Source organism: Berghia stephanieae, chromosome 2 (genome assembly GCF_034508935.2).
Source record: "Berghia stephanieae isolate SIO BIC M18660-M18661 chromosome 2, UCSD_Bste_1.3, whole genome shotgun sequence".
Lineage (NCBI taxonomy): Eukaryota > Metazoa > Mollusca > Gastropoda > Nudibranchia > Aeolidiidae > Berghia > Berghia stephanieae.
In genome coordinates, this window is record NC_088361.1 from 112446725 (window position 1) to 112462902 (window position 16178).

The 16178-nt window shown below is 33.4% G+C and overlaps 1 protein-coding gene across 5 annotated transcripts in view; it reads right to left on the reverse strand.

Annotated features, from left to right (window-relative positions):
- Positions 1-7769: 7769 nt before the first annotated feature.
- The window catches only part of LOC144966262 (exocyst complex component 4-like), a 35762-nt gene continuing 27353 nt past the window's right edge, over positions 7770-16178 (reverse strand). For all 5 annotated transcript variants that reach the window (XM_078902465.1, XM_078902464.1, XM_078902469.1 and 2 more), the window contains 11 exons: positions 15266-15339; positions 14368-14506; positions 13157-13238; positions 12702-12912; positions 11748-11834; positions 11424-11455; positions 10939-11053; positions 10191-10309; positions 9300-9395; positions 8438-8549; positions 7770-8056 (listed from right to left, as the gene is read on the reverse strand). In XM_078902465.1, the coding sequence (XP_078758591.1) occupies positions 7883-8056; positions 8438-8549; positions 9300-9395; positions 10191-10309; positions 10939-11053; positions 11424-11455; positions 11748-11834; positions 12702-12912; positions 13157-13238; positions 14368-14506; positions 15266-15339 (1241 nt within the window). In that variant the 3' untranslated portion in view covers positions 7770-7882. The remainder of the gene's footprint in view (positions 8057-8437; positions 8550-9299; positions 9396-10190; positions 10310-10938; positions 11054-11423; positions 11456-11747; positions 11835-12701; positions 12913-13156; positions 13239-14367; positions 14507-15265; positions 15340-16178) is intronic.

Here is a 16178-nt window from a genome sequence, read left to right on the forward strand (position 1 = left end):
TCCCGAAGTATAAGGGACCAACACACAAAACTCTGTGTAACCATGATCCTTTATAGTCTAGTTTATTCAGTTTAGTAAGAATTACTCAGAACCGCGGATGGCTAAAAACAATAACAAAGACCTGAATGACGTCATCTTCGTTCTATCTATAGATAGTGTGTAGTAAGAATCTCACATTGCCATCCGGAATTATAACGGACCAACACACAAAACTGTGTGTAACCTTGAACATTCTGTTTAATGTAATACAGTTTAGTGAGAATTACTCATAAACGAGGATGGCAAAAAACAATAACAATGACCCGAGTGACTTCAACTTCGAACTATCTGTTCCTTTATCATTGTGTCAAAATAACGTGAAAAATACTTACTTACTGGGCCTTACCTACTAATGTTTTTGCCACGTACTTATGGTGGCTCAGGCCATTTTTTAAACAGGAAATAAATAGTCAAGGGGACGGAACGAGATAAATGGTAGGAAATTATCTGATTGGTTAATGCGTCACTCGGGTCTTTGATATTGTTTTTTTGCCATCCATTTTATTGAGTAATTCTCATTTAACTGTATTAACCAGACTATGGTTACACATAGTTTTGTGTGTTGGTCCGTTATAATTCGGATGGCAATGTTGTGAACTTCTTAGCCAAGCGCTCACTATCTATAGATAGAATGAAGATGACGTCACTCGGATCTTTGTTATTGTTTTTTTGCCATCCACGTTTATGAGTAATTCTTACTTAACTGTAGTTTTGTTCAGTCGCATCACAATGACCCCTCTCTTGATATAGATAGTATGCAGATGACGTCACTCAGGCCTTTGTTATTGTTTTTGCCATCCGCGTTTGTGAGTTGTTCTCACTAAACTGTATTAACCAGACTATAAAAGTTCATGGTTACACAGAGTTTGTGTGTTGGTCCGTTATACTTCCGGATGGCAATGTTGTGAACTCCTTGGCCAAGCGCATTCTATCTATATTCAGTGAAGAGGCTGAAAAAAGAGTGAAACAGGATGCAGCCTTGCCTTACTCCCCTTTTGACTGGAAATCGTGTGGATAGTCCATGTTCAAGACGAACCAAAGCAGAATGATTGATGTATAAATTTGAGATCAGGTTTACAATTTTGTAATGGCAGTCCATTTCTTTGAAAGTGTCAATCATTTTTGAGTGGTTCACAGAACAGAAGCCTTTAATGTAGTCAATGAAGCACATATGTTTGTTTGTATTTACTTCTCTACATTTTTCTATCAGAGCACGAATTTCCCTATACATTATCAAATTTGTTTCGTTTCTGTTTCTTTTTGAATAAATAAATATAGATATATATATATATATATATATATATATATATATATATAGTATAATATAGTATAGTATAGTATAGTATACTATAGTATAGTATAGTATAGTATAGAAAAGCGTAGCGTAGTGTAGTGTAGTATAGTATAGTATAGTATAGTATAGTGTAGTATAGTATAGTATAGTAAGTATAGTATAGTATAGTATAGTGTAGTATAGTATAGTATAGTGTAGTATAGTATAGTATAGTATAGTATAGTATAGTATAGTATAGTATAGTATAGTATAGAAAAGCGTAGCGTAGTATAGTATAGTATAGTATAGTATAGTATAGTATAGTATAGTATAGTATAGTGTAGTATAGTATAGTATAGTGTAGTATAGTATAGTATAGTATATTATAGAAAAGCGTAGCGTAGTGTAGTATAGTATAGTATAGTATAGTATAGAAAAGCGTAGCGTAGTGTAGTATAGTATAGTATAGTATAGTATAGTATAGTATAGTATAGTATAGTATAGTATAGTATAGTATAGTATAGTATAGTATAGTATAGTATAGTATAGTATAGTATAGTATAGTATAGTGTAGTATAGTATAGTATAGAAAAGCGTAGCGTAGTGTATTGTAGTATAGTATAGTATAGTATAGTATAGTATAGTATAGTATAGTATAGTATAGTATAGTATAGTATAGAAAAGCGTAGCGTAGTGTAGTATAGTATAGTATAGTATAGTATAGTATAGAAAAGCGTAGTGTAGTGTAGTATAGTATAGTATAGTATAGTATAGTAAAGTATAGTATAGTATAGTATAGTATAGTATAGTATAGAAAAGCGTAGTGTAGTATAGTATAGTATAGTATAGTATAGTAAAGTATAGTATAGTATAGTATAGTATAGTGTAGTATAGTATAGTATAGTATAGTATAGTATAGTATAGTATAGTATAGTATAGTATAGTATAGTATAGTATAGTAGAGAAAAGCGTAGCTTAGTATAGTATAGTATAGTATAGTATAGTATAGTATAGTATAGTATAGTATAGTATAGTATAGTATTGTATAGTATAGTATAGTATTGTATAGTATAGTATAGTATATTATAGTATAATATAGTATAGTATAGTATAGAAAAGCGTAGCGTAGTGTAGTGTAGTATAGTATAGTATAGTATAGTATAGTATAGTATAGTATAGTATATTATAGTATAGTATAGTGTAGTATAGTATAGTATAGTCTGTCCATCAAATTAGATTTTCAGTACCTTCGCCGGTCTATGGTATGCATAATTGTTACAGTCATCTCTATTTGATGGGGGGGGGCTCAACTAAGCTAAATCTATGGCTGAAACATAGGCTGTCAAATTGCCTCCCGGGGGCGTTGATTCCTGGAGCTTTCACGACTGGGATTAGAAGGTTGTTCCATTGATTAATTACACGTTGTCTAAAGAAAGGCGATGTGTTAAGGCGATGTGTTGTATCTAGCTTTGTTCAATTTATATATATGGCATCTGGTCAGCAAAGACAAATAATCCTTCTAGATATCGTACAGGTCGTGTGTAAGTTTATATTATGTTTCTGTTATGTCGCCCCCGTAACGTCTATATGCCATACTGGGAATTCCAATTATTTTCAGTCGTTCTTCATAGACTTTATGTTTTACGTCTAGTATTTAGGTGCTCTCCGGAGTACACCTAACAGCTTTTCGAAATTATGGTGACCATGCTGAGTTGAAAAATTCCAGGCAAGGTCGAACTAGAGCACTAAAAAGCATAATTATTGACAAATGTAAAGGACCTTCTAATGCCCTCTTGCCCTCGTTGCGGTAACGATTCGTAAACTGTAGTGTGCAGTCCACAGAGCATGAGCATTCTTCCATCATGACGCAGTTGTTTGCCGGTTTCAAGATGGTCCACGAGTGTTCGGAAGTCTTTGTACTTAGCAGATAGGACAAAGCAGAATAATCTCATTCCAAGACAAAGACAGAAAGGAGTCTGGAAAAGGAAATAGAAGGGAGATAGAAGACACAGCAAGGGTGGCCTCCTCGCCAACCATGGGAGGTCAAAAGAAATCACCCAGTCCATTTTAAGTTTGTCTGCGATAGAACTATAACTATTAAGTACAATGTTTTTAAAATTCTATCTTTGTGAGCAAATTTTCTTAATGTTGTCATTAGGATTCGAGTCCATGAGATTTTGGTACAAAGCTGAGTAACGAACCAAACTGTCATAGGATAGCCCACTTGTCAAATGGAATGAACACATACTAAACGGAATATGAAAAAGCGGCACCAAAAACAAAAAGAAAACAATAAATACAAAATAAAAAACAAAACAAAAACAAAAGATAAGAAAGACAAAGTAACCCCCCCCCCACCCCCGGCAAAAAAATAAAATCAACAAAAAACAAGACAGTACAGTGAGTAACATGTTTATAATTTTGGTAAACCTCCAGGCTTTGACCTGAAAGTAAATAGGCCATAATATGGAATAGCAATGCATCCATGCGATCATTTTAAACATAGCTTTTGACTGGCTGATGTCTACAATTGAGGACACAGAGGACCAGCGGATATTACGAAACTAAGTACACTAGCTAAACTTTGAGAATCCATTTCATTAATGTCTTTCTATTTTTTTTTAATGCCATTTTCCGCCACGACATCATAAGATATCGTCGTCTAGGCATTCCACGAAGGTATATAGATAACTCATCAAACAAGATGTCTGATGTCAACAGGACTCACCCATGTTGCCCAAGTGAGCAAATTGGAGGTTAATAATCTTGCTCAAGGAAAAAAACGAAAGTGCCTGAAGCGGGGCTCGAACCCGGGTCCTATCGGGTCACAGTGGAATGCTATAACCACTCGACCACTTCGTCCCCAAATATATTATTTATTTATATAGTTATTTAATTTTTGGTTTTAAAAGACCCCAGTCAATAAATCGTCCCAACCATCGAAAGTTTCTGCAGTATAATGGTAGCACTTCAGATCAACAGATAATCATTGGGTCTGAGGTTCGATCTCCAGTCGAAACACGCTGATTTTTTTAGATGATTTCTTTTTTTTCGTGTGCTTGTCTCTTCTTGTCTGTCATGCCGTTTTTTGTTGTTATGTTTTTAGGTTTTTTTTGTTTTTTTTGCACATCTTTTCAAATATTCCTTAACTAATTAAAAAAGCTCAGGATAGAGAAGGATGGAAACTGTTTGTCTGTGGCCTATACCCTGACCAAGGGTGAAAAAGGCAATGATGATGATGATGAATTAGAAAATAATATAATGCAATATTCCAGTTATTCATCCCAATGGGAATTAGTTTTCATGATATATTTCAAGGAAAGACAGAAGTAATGACCATTCTACTGCGCCATACTGTCCCAGTGAACATTCATTATTAGAGAGCAACATTCTTCTTCTTCTTCTTCTTCGTTCCTCTGATGGACATCTATGGCTGCAGTCCGATATCTGCTATGAAGTCTGTGGTCCGCTTTAGGTCCTCAGCCTCACCATAGAGCTTTGTGTTGAGTGTTGTAGGGGTGACCCAGTGGTTCGAACGTTGCACGTTGTATAATGGGCAATCCATAAGCACATGTAAAGTGGTTTCATGGTCGGTTCCACATGGGCAATAAGGGGTTGTTCCAATACCTAGCTTTGTAAACATATGTCCTCTTAGTCTATTGTGTCCTGTTCGGAGGCGGAATAGAGTGACTTGGCTACTTCGCTGAATGGCATGGAGCAACATTCATTATTAGAGAGCACAATTAAAATGCTATGCAAGTGTTAAAGAAGGTTGAGAAAGGAATGTCTTTCTTTCTTTTTAAACAATTAAAAAAAAATAAAAATAACGCAAACAGTAATATATTATCTTTACAATGGATTTTTATACATTTATTTTCGATATGAGGAATGTACACACATAAGATGTATATATAACTCTCTCTCTCTCTCTCTCTCTCTCTCTCTCTCTCTCTCTCTCTCTCTCTCTCTCTCTCTCTCTTTCTGTCTCATTCTTTCGTTCTTTTTGTCTCTCTTTTGTTTGTTTGGTTTGAAAGGTTTTAAGGCATTTACAACACATTTAGGTCATATCAGCGCCAGAAAAAAGGAAAAAAATGGGATAGTAAAAAGTTCTAGAATTACAATTAAAATACCCAAGAAAAAGGAAGACAAAGGGGAATTAGTTCAAAATGGGGAACATATATATATATATATATATATATATATATATATATATATATATATATATATATATATATATATATAATATATTCCAAGAGCTCACTATCAGTGTACTAGGTTGGAGATCACATAAATGTCTCATTCTGACACAAGCACAGGTCCCCACTAGGAGGAACACGCTCAAATGTTTACAAATCATGATACGTGTAAAAAAAAATGATACAGTACATCACAGAGAGACGATTTACCAGGAAAAAATATCATCTTCCAAAACTAACTAGATTTGACTGTTTCCCTCCCAGCTAGGGTATCCAGCCAGGTCCAGGACAAAACCAAGTAATCTTATTCCAAGACAAGACAGAAGGCAAATTGGAAAACAGCTATAGAGGGATAGAAGACACAGCAAGTTCCCCCTGCCAAGAACCCCATCCAGACTCTCTTTTGTGAAGTAATAAAAGCACCATAAATTGCTAAAACATAATTGCACAATTTAATTATAAGATTCATGGAATAACTACCTACAAGCAAAAAATACTGCTTAATACACGCACTCCTACTCTAAGAGAGCGGAAAGCAAAACATTGCAAAGTTCTCTTCCCATTAGATCCATTCAAAAACTAATATCATTCTTATAACTTGCTTACTTTTATATTGTTTATTTTTTTCCTTTATCTTTTGTTTGCGTTAGGCCTTTAAAGACACTTGTTACAGTTCATCTCAGTGTCATAAAAAGGAGGGTAGGACAGACAACAAAAGCAGAACATGGTTAGATAATGGAAAGATGATAAATCTAGAGTTTAGTCTTCATTTATAAATAAAATAAAGTGGACTAGATCAAAAACTGAACAAAAATAGACCATAAGGGGTAATCTCAAAATGTCTGTCTGGTCTGAAACCGCTACAAGGTCAAACCAATACACAAACATATGGCTCATGTCAGGAGAGTTACGTGACTATTAATATAATATAATATAATAAAAGAGACATGAGATACAAAGAAAAATCCTCTCCAAAAACTGAGTTACGTGACTATTAATAGAAGATAATATTAAAATAATAGAAAGACTATTAATAACAGAGAGTGGCTATTAATTTAACATAATATTATAATAATAGAGAGATGAGATACAAAGACAAATCCTCTCCAAAAACTGAGTTCCGTGACTATATAGCCATGTGATCTAAACACTATTGACAAGTGTATTCTCTTTTACTTACATGGTTAAAGTCAGATGACCTAGATTTGATTATCGCATGGTGGAAAAATGATCCAAACCAAGGCCAGGACATAATAAAGTAAAAGATATCCTTCCAGAACTGTGACCCAGAGCCAAGTAAGGGGAAAAAATTATAGATATAGAGGACAGAAAAGTCAGTCACTGTCCATCAGGTGAAGTTGGGGGGGGGGGGGAAACTCTTCGGTTAGCTAAAGACAAAATACCAACCCCATGCGCATTAAATCAAAATCTATGACATAAAATTATCTTATCTCATTTATTATAAACAATAACTTACAAGAAACTTTTCATTGACACTAAATATTTGCATATCACATATAATTTATGTTTCACAGCCATTCTTGAACACTTTTGCAAATTAAATTTTTGAATATATCAAATCTTAATAGTAAAAAAGGTAACAAAAAAAACAAAACAAAAAAAAAAACATCTGTAACATACAAAAATACATACACCCCCCCCCCCCCCCCCAAACAAAACAACGATGAGAACAAAAATTGTATCAACAAGAATGAAAACAACAGAAGCAAGCATGAACGATTTTTTAAAAAAGATGTGAGTAATTTGTTGTGCCTTATGATTCCTCCATGAATAAGTTTAAATTACACAGTCTAGAGTGTTTCAATACGTTTTCTCATTTAAAGTCCCTTCAGTTTCACACTTCAAAAGCAGTAGGGCATTTTAATAAATGTCAAGACTAAAGTAAACCTGCAGTGACCATCTATAAAAATGATGGACCATTTTAGCAAGACTGATTGATTGATTTAAGCAGTGTAGGTACGTTGATAAAAACCTGGAACCAGGGTAATAGTTTCACAAATACATGATGATGATGATGATGATGATGATGATGATGATGATGATGATGATGATGATGGTGGTGGTGGTGGTGGTGGTGGTGGTGGTGGTGATGATGATGATGATGATGATGAGGATTATGATGATGATGATGATGATGAATATAATGATGATGATGATGTGGTGTAATGATGATAATGATGATGACGATGATGGTGATAATGATGATGGTCAGGATGATGATGACGATAATGGTGATAATGATGAAGATAGTGATTGTGATGATGATGATGATGATGATGATGATGATGATGATGATAGCATAATAATAAGCAATCTCTGACTCGTGTTTAGCAACTTTGGCCAGAGACGACATTTAGCTGACCGTCTCATCTTGCCCTTTCTCCATGACACTCTGTAACCGCTGCATGCGGGCATCTTGGACAGATGTTGCATGCCCAGCAAAACTTCGATGAAACAAATTAATCAACTGCTGGTATTCACTCAATGTAAATTGGGGACCCTTCTCCATTACCGATGTCAATACGTCCTAAAAAATTGGAAGAAACGTTACAAAATTATTTATATTTGAACTGGATGGCGTTTACGATGATGATGATGCTGATAATGATGATGATGATGATGATGATGATGATGACTACGATGATGGTAATGATGATGATGATGATGATGATGACTACGATGATGGTGATGATGATGATGATGATGATGATGATGATGATGATGATGTTGATGATGATGACGATCATGATAACAGATGAAGTGATGACAATGAAAATGATGATAATTATAATGATGGTAGTGGTGATGAATGTAGTAGAAGATGATGATGAGAGGAGAAATGATGATGAAGACGAATAGGATGATGACAACTATGACAATGATGATGATGATGATCATGATCACTTACATCAGGACTAAGATAAAGAAGTTCATAGAAATGCCTTGCCCGGTCAAGATCAGACTCCCTGGTCATTGTAATATTGGTAAGATTCTGTTGGATGGCCAGGATGTTACGGCACCTAAATGGCAGGGGAAGGGGTATTTTTAAAAAAAATTTGAATGAATGAATTTATATAGCGCCTAGATCTACAATGTGCTCAGAGGCGCTTTACAATGCAAATAAAACACAACAATAAATTGATAATTTAAGCATAAAATCTATCATATTGGAATAGCATTAATCAATTTGTAATTTAATTCCCATGCACTGTGCTACAAGATGAAAATTTAGGATATCTATAACATGTAGGCCTAATAGAAATGTTAAACATCAAATGATTTTCTAAAGAGATGTGTTTTAAGTAGAAGTGAAGGACGTATTATAGGAGAAACAAAAGAAACAAATAATCTCTAGATTATAACAAATTAAATTAGAATATTAGCTATTTGGCAAAATATTTAATGTTTCTTTTACTTTCTTTTTAAATGGCTGAAAGGGTTTAATAAGCTATAATTAGGGTGATAAATTTAACATTTGGTGTTTAGAAAAAAGAAGCCTTGATAGAAACTTTTAAGGCATTTGTAATTATAATGCTGATAAAAAATATTTGAGAAAAATATTGCCTTTACATTACTTCTCAAAAAAACTCAAGTAAAAATATGAATGTTTCAAACCCAAACTCGTGACATGTTTTTTTATGAAAATGTTAAAAATAAATTCTTGGTGAATAGTTCATCAATTGTAATCAATATTCCATTAGCAATCTTTACATTGATATGCAAAGAGAAAAAGAATAGAAAGAAAATAATGCAAAGTTATTGGAACTTACATTTTCTTGATTCCATTTTCATTGATTTTCTTGAGGAACTTGACACTGCTTATAAGAATAGAGGCGACCAAATAGCCCAGACTCTCAAATATGTACCTGGTCAGATGAATGAAACACAGATGACTTCTAATGAATGCCTTATTATTAATACACTAGGCAAATAAGTATGCGTACTTTGCAATCTTTACAACTATCTTGAAGGAAAACAATGTTTGCTTATCAGTTATCAAGACTTGTTTCTAAGTTAAATTGGCTTCATTTATTAGTTGTCAGGTGTACAAACTGAAAATCCCGAGAGCCAATCAGAGTTGAAGGTGGTTAGTTATGAGATCACAGTGAAAATGTCCGTGATTAATATGTGACAACAGGATACTCCTAAGTCAGACATTTCAAAATGGCATTTTTTTTGCTAAAATATGTTTTTGATATATCCTACCAATTTGAATCAGATCTTGTAAAGTATTCAAAAACTTTTAAAGTAAATCCTAAATATATGAAGAGCACAGGGGGGAAAACGGCAGAGTCACTTTCAGAGTTTGGATAAGGTGGGGGTAGACATGTAGGTATATCTAATTTATCTTTCAGATAATGTTATATTAATTAGCATTTTTAGATAATAAAAAGTATCTATATTGTAAAACGCTAATTAATTTTTTAAAACGTTCATATCTTCAAATTTTGTATTTAACTTTGAAAAATAATGTTTTTAACAAAGAAAAATGTGACTGCCATTTATTCCCTTGCGCTCTTCATAAGCTTACAAGAATATCTGTTTAGGGGGTAGGGGGAAAGAGGGGTGGGGTGGGGGTAAGGGACGTGAGGGGGAGGGGGGGGGGGGGCAGCCATTTCAATGTGGAGATGACCATAACCTATCTTAAAATGATAGCTTACTTAAATTTCTTTGGTTGCAGGCTTTGTGCCATAACTTCCTCCATACTACTCAAGTCCTTGTTTAATTTGAGGACATTTGAATCTGGGTCAAGGTCATCGATAGGGCCTGCATAGTTAGACTGAAAACAGGAAAGTTATAAGGGTTATGTACAGAAAAAGAAAGCTCCCGCCCCCTCCCACCCATCCAAACACACACACACCCTTCTCCAATTAATTTATCCTCGAATTAATAAACTGCAACCAAGACTTATGGACAAAGTTACAAATACAGGTTTAAATATTGTCAAGAGCTGTGCTTTTTCCTCTTCATATAAACTGACCAGCTCAGTAAACAGTATGCTGTGTGTTTTAAGGGGGAAGGGGGATGTAAGACAAGTAGTATTATATATAAGCTCTTCTTGATGAGGATATAAACATGAATAAATATAAATCTCAAAAAGTTGAAAGTCGGCCATAAGAAATTACACAAAATTGATTGCGATTGTTGCATTTCTCCTCTAACATATGCCAATTGATTCTATACAAAAAAGCAGAAGACATTTGTGTCACCTTAAAGTGGCCAAAGTGACAAAAAATTTACCCCTAAAATCAAATTTATAAAAAGCTTCTAGAAATCATGTCTCCAAAAATCAATTTTTTAAACTATTAAATTACTCTTCCAAATCAAAATATGTTCCTGTTCAACCTGTTCAACCACATAAGTATGTTGTTTCACTGAGAAGGTAAACTCATTGATTACACAACATACCTGCTTGGCAACTGGTAGGAGATAGTAGAAACAATGAACACGAACTTCAAGGTGAAGCAAGAGAAGACATATCTCAGCCAAATCTTTGAAGTCTTGCACCAGGGCTTTCAAAGACCTACAGTAAAATCACAGAACCATTGTATTAAATACAACTTTTACTTGTTGTGCTATGGTCATGTTTCTACATTAAGTTGTACGAGTAATTCTGTTCTCTATATCAATCAATTATGCAACAAGAAAAGGCGAAAATCCTATTAAACATATATTACCTCTGCATTACCCAATTCTCTCTAACCCTTGAATGATGTAAAAGACTAATTATATTTATATTCATCTATTCAAAATGGATAAACATATCAATTTCATTCACTGTCGGCATCATCTGAACTTCAATACTAATTGTTGAGAAAGTTGTTACTATTTTCTTTTATACAAAGAATACTAATTTTAAAATAAATAGCCAATAAACAATGAAATGTACTTACGACAATGTCTTTTCTGATATAGGAGGCATTTCCTGAAACAATAAAACATAAAAATTAATAAAAACCAAACCAACAATATAATCTAAGAGCAACATATTGACGTAGTATTTTATCAGTAATAATTCAGCATGGCCTTAATTCATCCTCATTACCATTTATTATCATATTTATTATTTAATATTATTAATTCAATGCCAAACAGACAGATAAATCAGCAGAAACATCATAAAATTTTTTTGTCTCAATCAATGGTTGTCACAATTACAAATTTTAAAAAATCAATGTTCTCATCTGACTAATTTAAAATATGATGAAAATGCTTACTGTGGGCAGATCCTTTTGGTCAGGATTCAGATTATCTTGGGAGGTGAGACTGGCAGAAAATTTTTCGAGGTCATTGGCAAACCATTCCTGTTATCCAAAAATATAAAAAAAATTGTGATCAGATATAAATTCAATCTATGTAATCAAAGTGTAAATTGGATTCTTTGAGGGATGTATCCATCATCCATCGTGGCTTGTGCTCTTGAGTACATTGCCAGTCAGATGTCTCCACGAATCACGATCCTCTGCGGTGCGCATGAAATCTGTGTTGCTTTTTAAATCACATTTGGCCATTCTTAGGTTATTTAAATAAGTCATTCTTTGTCTTCCTTTAGCTCTCTTTCCTTCGATCATATTATATCATACACAAAACAAATGAGCTAAGGGTTGTTCGGTATACTAGTACAGTTTCACAACACATCCTAAATTAACTCTAAAGGTTCAAGCCAATGAGCAGCACTCATCAGAGAATCCCTGGTGTAAAGCAGTGTTCTTTGTCCCAAAAATTATTCAAGCATAATTGTAAGGCACGTTTAGCATGATGTTAACCATAGATTTGTACTATATGAAAGTAATCGCTTTTTTGAAAAAATTGAACAGGTTGAAAAAATCAAATTTTCATGAAATATGATTTAATAAGCAAATCTCTTAATTACATTAAACTGTAAAAACAATGTTTGCCACATAAAACTGTTTCACTCCGCTCTGTTAAAAAAGCATGTTATCTCGTCCAAACATAAGAGCACAAAACCATACAGGAAGGACATAAATATAAGGGGATAAAGGAGGCGCCACTAGTAGCCCTAGCAACATCCTGTGGTGGTATTCTTATTTGACTACACTGGATCACACAATGGTTAAAGTACACAAAAAACAAAAAAACAAAACAAAAAAAAAGAAGAAGAAAAAGAAGAAGAATCACGATTTGATAAAGTGGTTTGATTATCAACATACCAAACTTTCGTGTACATTGGCAACAGTTCTCATCTGAGTCACATCTGTAATGATTTCTTGTTGTGGAATCAAAGATTCGTCAGATGAAAGATTGCCAATCAAGATCACGGCCTCCTTTGAATTGAGAGCTCTTATCTCTTCCTCAGAGCAAATGGTGCGATCCAGCTCTTTCCCTTGTTTGGGTTGTAGGCTTCTCCAACTAGGTAATGACCTAAAAGTCAAGTAAATACATAGGTCATTATAAGATGTCATATCGATAGATTATGAAATCAAAATATGATAAATGATGTAATTTGCATAGAAGTTAGTAAGTTTTCAGATTATAGAGAAAGGTTGAAAAAGTAGAGGAAAATAAATTTGATTCATGTCCTTGTAATATCAACATAGCATCCATAGCAAATTTCACAGTAAAGTAAAGACAGAAAAGACTGACCATGTTGAAATTATGAACTTACCGTAAAAATCGACTGATGTCCTCATCCTTTGCCCACATTGAGCTGATAACTCTCTTCTCATCAGATCCGTGTTGTACAATGTCTTAAATGGGAGAAAATGGCTTATAATTTAATGACTGAAGGGTCAGGTACATGCCGATTAGATAATAATAATAATAATAACAATAATAATAATAAAAATAATAATAATAATAATAATAATAATAATAATAATAATAATAATAATAATAATAATAATAATAATAATAATAATAATAATAATAATAATAATATGTCTTTAGTGTCCTCAAAATAATGGCAATTTGTATAATATTTCCATTGCCATCAGTCTCTTTCACCATTCCCCATATAACACCATTACCATCCTCATCCTACTCAATATTATAATTTTTTCTCCTGTAAAAAGCTACAAGAGGGAAAGCTTGTGCTTTGATACCCCTCATCAGAAAGACAAAGATCGTATTCTCAGATTGTGATTTTTCTCTCTCTATCTCTTCCCCTCTCTCCCTGTCAGAGCTATATACATAAATGATACACACATAATTATATTTTGAGTCCTAATCAAACTCTCTAATCTCATAATAACATACACGCATGCACACACATATACAAACAAACACACACACGCATACACCAATTAGCCGCTCTCTCTCTCTCTCTCTCTCTCTCTCTCTCTCTCTCTCTCTCTCTCTCTCTCTCTCTCTCTCTCTCTCTCTAACACTATCCAATAACCTAATCAATGACACATGTCTTAACATGGACCTTTATATTCAGTATTGAAATGTATCAACTTTCCCACCATTACCTTATTATGTACATTTCAAAGTCTTCTCTTTTTATTCATATATACAAATTGATTCAGAGTATTGTTATTGGCAGCTCACAAAAAAAAAAATAAGGTTGCTAAATATTGCTAATCAACTTGATCTCAGCAAGAGGACTGTTTCATGAGTGAAACTTTTTTGAGCAAAAAAAAAAAAAGAAAAAGAATAAAGATGACTGTCACATTTAGAAAGAAGAATTGATCTATATCTATCTCTATGAAGCCATTTTATGATTTGTACAAATTGTTATTTAAGCCCGGACTCATTCTTCATGCCAGTGTAATTATCCTAATTTTGTAATATTCTACAACGGGCATTAATACTCCAGCTATAATATAGGCTTGATAGTCCCAATGGACTACTAAAACAACAGTTATAAAAGTTTACCTCTGTAGGCAGAGTGACACTTGTCTCTGTAGTCCCTGAGCACATTACAAATCATGTTCAAGAACTGGTCAGCGTAGTCTGGGAGGTCGTGCATCAGTTCCTGCAACTCTCTGATACTACCATCAACTGTAACAGTACTCTGGGGGAAAAAATGATAAATGGTCAGTTTATAATGTAAAACTATTCAGTTCTGCACAGAAACAAAAACAAACAAAACAAAAAAAAAAAAGATTTACGCAAATCATAGCTTAAACAGTACCTTTCACAACAAATTAAAGGGTGAATTTTTTTTCTAATAAGTTAACTAAATATTCCGCAGCAACTTGAGTAAATGATGAACTGCATACTTGTTATTGCGGAGAAAATAAATCTGTGAAATGAGATGAGCGATACACAAATTGATAAATAAAATGATTAAAAATGAAGTATAAGGAACTTTCAGGATAGGTGTGAAGGATTTGGTACTACATGAGTGAGTCAGTGACAAGAAGCAAGATCTTCTGACACATCTGGGTTTGGCATCATTTCAGCCTCTAACACACAGATTTGGGAAAGATTGACTATGTCTTTTCAAAGATAGGTCACATTTAAATATTTATCAATCCCAGGAGACAGAAGAGTTATGATTAATTAATGGCCTGGTCATCAATGGCATATAAACTTGCCTTCCGTAATCAAAATCATATTAATGTTACTTGTTTGGCTGATTAACTCCCTAGAGTTCAACATGAATGAAAATTGAAAAAAAAATCCAATTACCAATTTCTGTGAACAGCATACCAGCAACAGACAATATATGTTGCACTGTGAAATGTTGCTTAATTTCAAATTCCCATTGAGCAATATTATTTTCCACAACCTGACAGAGTTTACAATTTCATTTGATAAACTTGCTCACCTGCAGTAAAGGTCTAGGCACACCAAGCTCTATACGAGTCTTCTCATTTATAATATTACGTAAAGCATCGAAACCTGAAGGGAAAAAAATCAGAATTATTTTTCCCAGTGTGAAAACCAGTTCACTGATCAAATACAAAAAGAAAAAAAAAAACAAAATCGCCAATGGCCATTTTTAAATTTTTTTTTTTTTTTGAAAAAAAAAAAAAAAATTTCATGTTTTAGGAAATCATATATGAGATCGGTTAACATTTTGTAAAACAGGTGTAACCTCAATGTGTTGTGCTTATTGAAAAATAGTTAAACCAAAAATTGTTTAATCAACATTACTGATAAACTAAAAACAATTAAAAACTTGTTTTCTTTCCATCTTTTTTTTTTTTTTTTGTTGTAATTGTTACTAAACTCTAAACAATCTAAAGGTACAAATCTTCGTTTTACTGCTAAATAGAAAAGAACTGTGACAAATTCCTTTCACACATCTAATCCAATCCAATTCATACTGTTGCAGTACTGTAGAGATACGTAACATTTGTGGGATGTGGGATGGTGTTAAGTTATGGCTTTGTATCACATTAGTTATGTCCTCCTCTGACAGAAATGTTTTCTATTTATATATGTATTAGACTTCACACATTCGCTTGATTTGTAATTGATCCTGCATTAGTCAGGGTCTTTAATCGGTATTAAGGGACATTATTTCAGGATTCCTTTCATATAATAAAGAAGGTTACAAAAAATTGACAATTGTAGTAGTTGTGAGCAAAACAAACCCATTGATTATCTTCAGATTTTCAATAAAACCAAAATATCCCTTAACTGAATAGATAACCTGGTTCCTTGGACGATTTAACTGACCTATACGTGTTTTCATTAATTGCAACAAAAATAATTATTTTATTTTTCTTCAGAAT